The sequence below is a fragment of the Anoplophora glabripennis genome, unplaced genomic scaffold, assembly GCF_000390285.2.
Source record: "Anoplophora glabripennis isolate ALB-LARVAE unplaced genomic scaffold, Agla_2.0 scaffold5034, whole genome shotgun sequence".
NCBI lineage: Eukaryota > Metazoa > Arthropoda > Insecta > Coleoptera > Cerambycidae > Anoplophora > Anoplophora glabripennis.
In genome coordinates, this window is record NW_019421110.1 from 2,548 (window position 1) to 5,410 (window position 2,863).

Here is a 2,863-nt window from a genome sequence, read left to right on the forward strand (position 1 = left end):
GAAGCATTGCTGCATGCTAAAATTGTTACCCTTTCTTTGCTACGTTTGTAACCAGGAGCTGATGTTTCTTGACGTGATGCTAGGGTTTTGGCTGGCAAAAGTTTGTAATTTAGGCCAGTCTCATCACAGTTAAAAATTTGATCTGGGCTGTATCCATCGTTGTTTATTTTTTGTTGAATTTTTTCTTTAAATGTTATCACGGCAGAGCTGTCTGCAGATAGCTTCTCACCACAAATATTGAGCTGACGTATATCATGCCTCTTTTTCCATCTATCGAGCCAGCCTTGGCTTGCTGTGAATTGTTTCGTTTCCTCCGGGAAAAGAGTGCGCAGTGATAATGCTTTCGCTTGTAGAATTGGTCCAGAGATCGGAGCTCCCTTATCACGCTGTTGTGTAAACCATAAAAATAACGCATCTCCCAATTTTTCATAGTCACTTGATTTCATGGATTTTCGTTCAATTAGCGATGATGTCCCGGTTGATGATGTTTTCTCCTTCCACTGCTCTAGTTTATTGCGGTTTCGCTTCCAATCACCAACTGTGTTTTCTCCAACTCCTAATTCAGATGCTAGTTTCTTCAATGATTCACCTTTACGTATTCTCTCTAGTGCCTCCAACTTTTTTTGAAGAGAAATAACGACTCTTTTGCGTTTTGGCGTCGACATTGTACGAAGTTGTCGTCGTCGTGAGTTGGGTATCAAAAATGTGCGATTCACACGTCTGAACGCTACGCGCGCAACGACTCGACTGAAGAGAGGTGAGTGAGACGTGCGCGGGAGGCGCGGCGCGCACACACTGTTGCTAAGCAAGTTGTTTACGTAGTAACAAGCAAGCTCGGTTAATCGCGACCTCGGTTAAAGCGAACTCGGATAATCGTGGTCCTACTGTAATTCCCAATATCTTTGCAGTGTGATACATTGCTCTACATTATAAGCTTATTCGTGTTGTAGGTATTTGAAAATAGTACATTATATTATTCACTTAATTCTGATCCGAATTTTTGTTCTACAAGGAAGAAAATAGATGTTTAAAGTAAAATCATACAGTTTTAAAATGCACATAAGTGGGATGCAAACACTTTAACATTCATATTGGGATCTACAGAACAATAGGTGTATAATAACAGTAAGCATAGTACAAAAAGCAATAACATATTGATGACTTTTTTGTATTAAAAACCAAGTTTGCAAATTACAAGGGATTTTGTTAAAATAAACAATTTTTAACTTTATTATGCTTATAGTCCAGACGGTATCTGTTTCAAAAAGCCATATTTGGGTGAATCGTATATCCACGGAGATTTTTAGCTTTTTGGCATTCAAATATCACTAGAAATTAAATTTTTTCTATGCGCATAAATAAAACATGGGCTTATCTTTTGGCGGCAAAATATGTTAAAAAAATTCGAAAAATGTCAAATTTTTCTTCCTATTTAATTATGTATCTTTTCAAGAGTTGATTTTAGGCGAAAATGGAACAGGAAAAAATTTTTGTAATTAATTTTTTTACAAAACATAACTAGTTACAAATCGGATGAATCATGATTATTATGGCAAAAATCGAAAAAATCGCAAAAATGGGATTAAAAACCAATACTTTTTAGGGAATTTTTTGGGGTATTTAAATTGGGTATAGGACCTTTATACTTGACTCAAGAAAACTTTATGTTATGTAGAATCATCACACCAAATTTCATCAACATCGGACCTCTAGAAGGTGAGATATTAAAAATAATATCGCATAATAAGCGCATCGCGGTTTTGAACTCACCGATACAATTTCGAGCAGGCCGAAGCGGCCGCGCTCTCTGCTTCCACCGCCACCACCACCCGTATGATTTTCTTGAATTTCTCGCTTGCATAAATAACTTTAAACACGTTTTAAAGTAGGTTGCCAATGAAGAAAAGTATTGTAATCTTAGACCTGGTAAGTACACGGAATACCAAAGGTATTTTTCGAAAAATTAGCCCGGATGTCCCAGTACATTTATTGTAAAAGACGATAATTGAGCAATCGATCTATTTTTTTTAAATGAAGCGTCTTTCCAAGAACTTTTAAAACCTGCTTCAAAAAATTTTATTAGATTGAATATTCACAAAGTTATTCTAATTTTTTATAAGTACACAAATTCGAACAATGTTTAAACAAGCGCCAGAGCTCTCCTAATCGACAGATTCGAATTTTTCAAAAAATGTTTGAAAGCATAAGAGCCCTTCCATATGTGATCAAATTTTCAAGTATCTAAGGGCCTTGGTTTTTGCTGTGCAAAATTTCGAAAATTTGCACATTTTTTTTTCAAAATTCAATTAAAAAAATTTGATGAAATTTACATAACATGAAGCTTTCTTGAGCCAAGTATAAAGGTCCTATAAGTACCCAATTTAAATACCCCAAAAAAATTCCCTAAAAAGTATTGTTTTTTAGCCCCATTTTTGTGATTTTTTCGATTTTTTCGATTTTAACCATAATAATCATGATTCATTCGATTTGTAACTAGTCATATTTTGTAAAAAAATTAATTACAAACATTTTTTTCCTCTTCCATTTTCTCCTAAAATCAACTTTTGAAAAGATACATAATTAAATAGGAAGAAAAATATGACATTTTTCGAATTTTTTTAACATATTGTGCCGCCAAAAGTTAAGCCCACGTTATTTTATGCGCATAGAAAAATTTTTATTTCTAGTGATATTTGAAAGCCAAAAACCCAAAAATCTCCATGAATTAGGATTCACCCAAATCAAAACAGATACCGCCTAGTCTATTAATGCTGTAATAACTTTCAATATTGTCTTTGAAATAACAAAGAAGACACAATGCTACTGTATACGGCCATTAAGTTAACTTTTTCACTTCAAATTA

At 34.1% G+C, this 2,863-nt stretch overlaps 1 protein-coding gene across 1 annotated transcript; it reads right to left on the bottom strand.

Moving 5' to 3' along the window:
* Positions 1-29: 29 nt before the first annotated feature.
* On the bottom strand, positions 30-665 carry LOC111692925 (jerky protein homolog-like; the record flags this gene model as incomplete). The annotated part of the gene is made up of 1 exon (XM_023457054.1): positions 30-665. A coding segment is annotated over exon 1 (636 nt), but the record flags the coding sequence as incomplete, so codon positions are not given.
* Between the last annotated feature and the right edge of the window lie 2,198 nt (positions 666-2,863).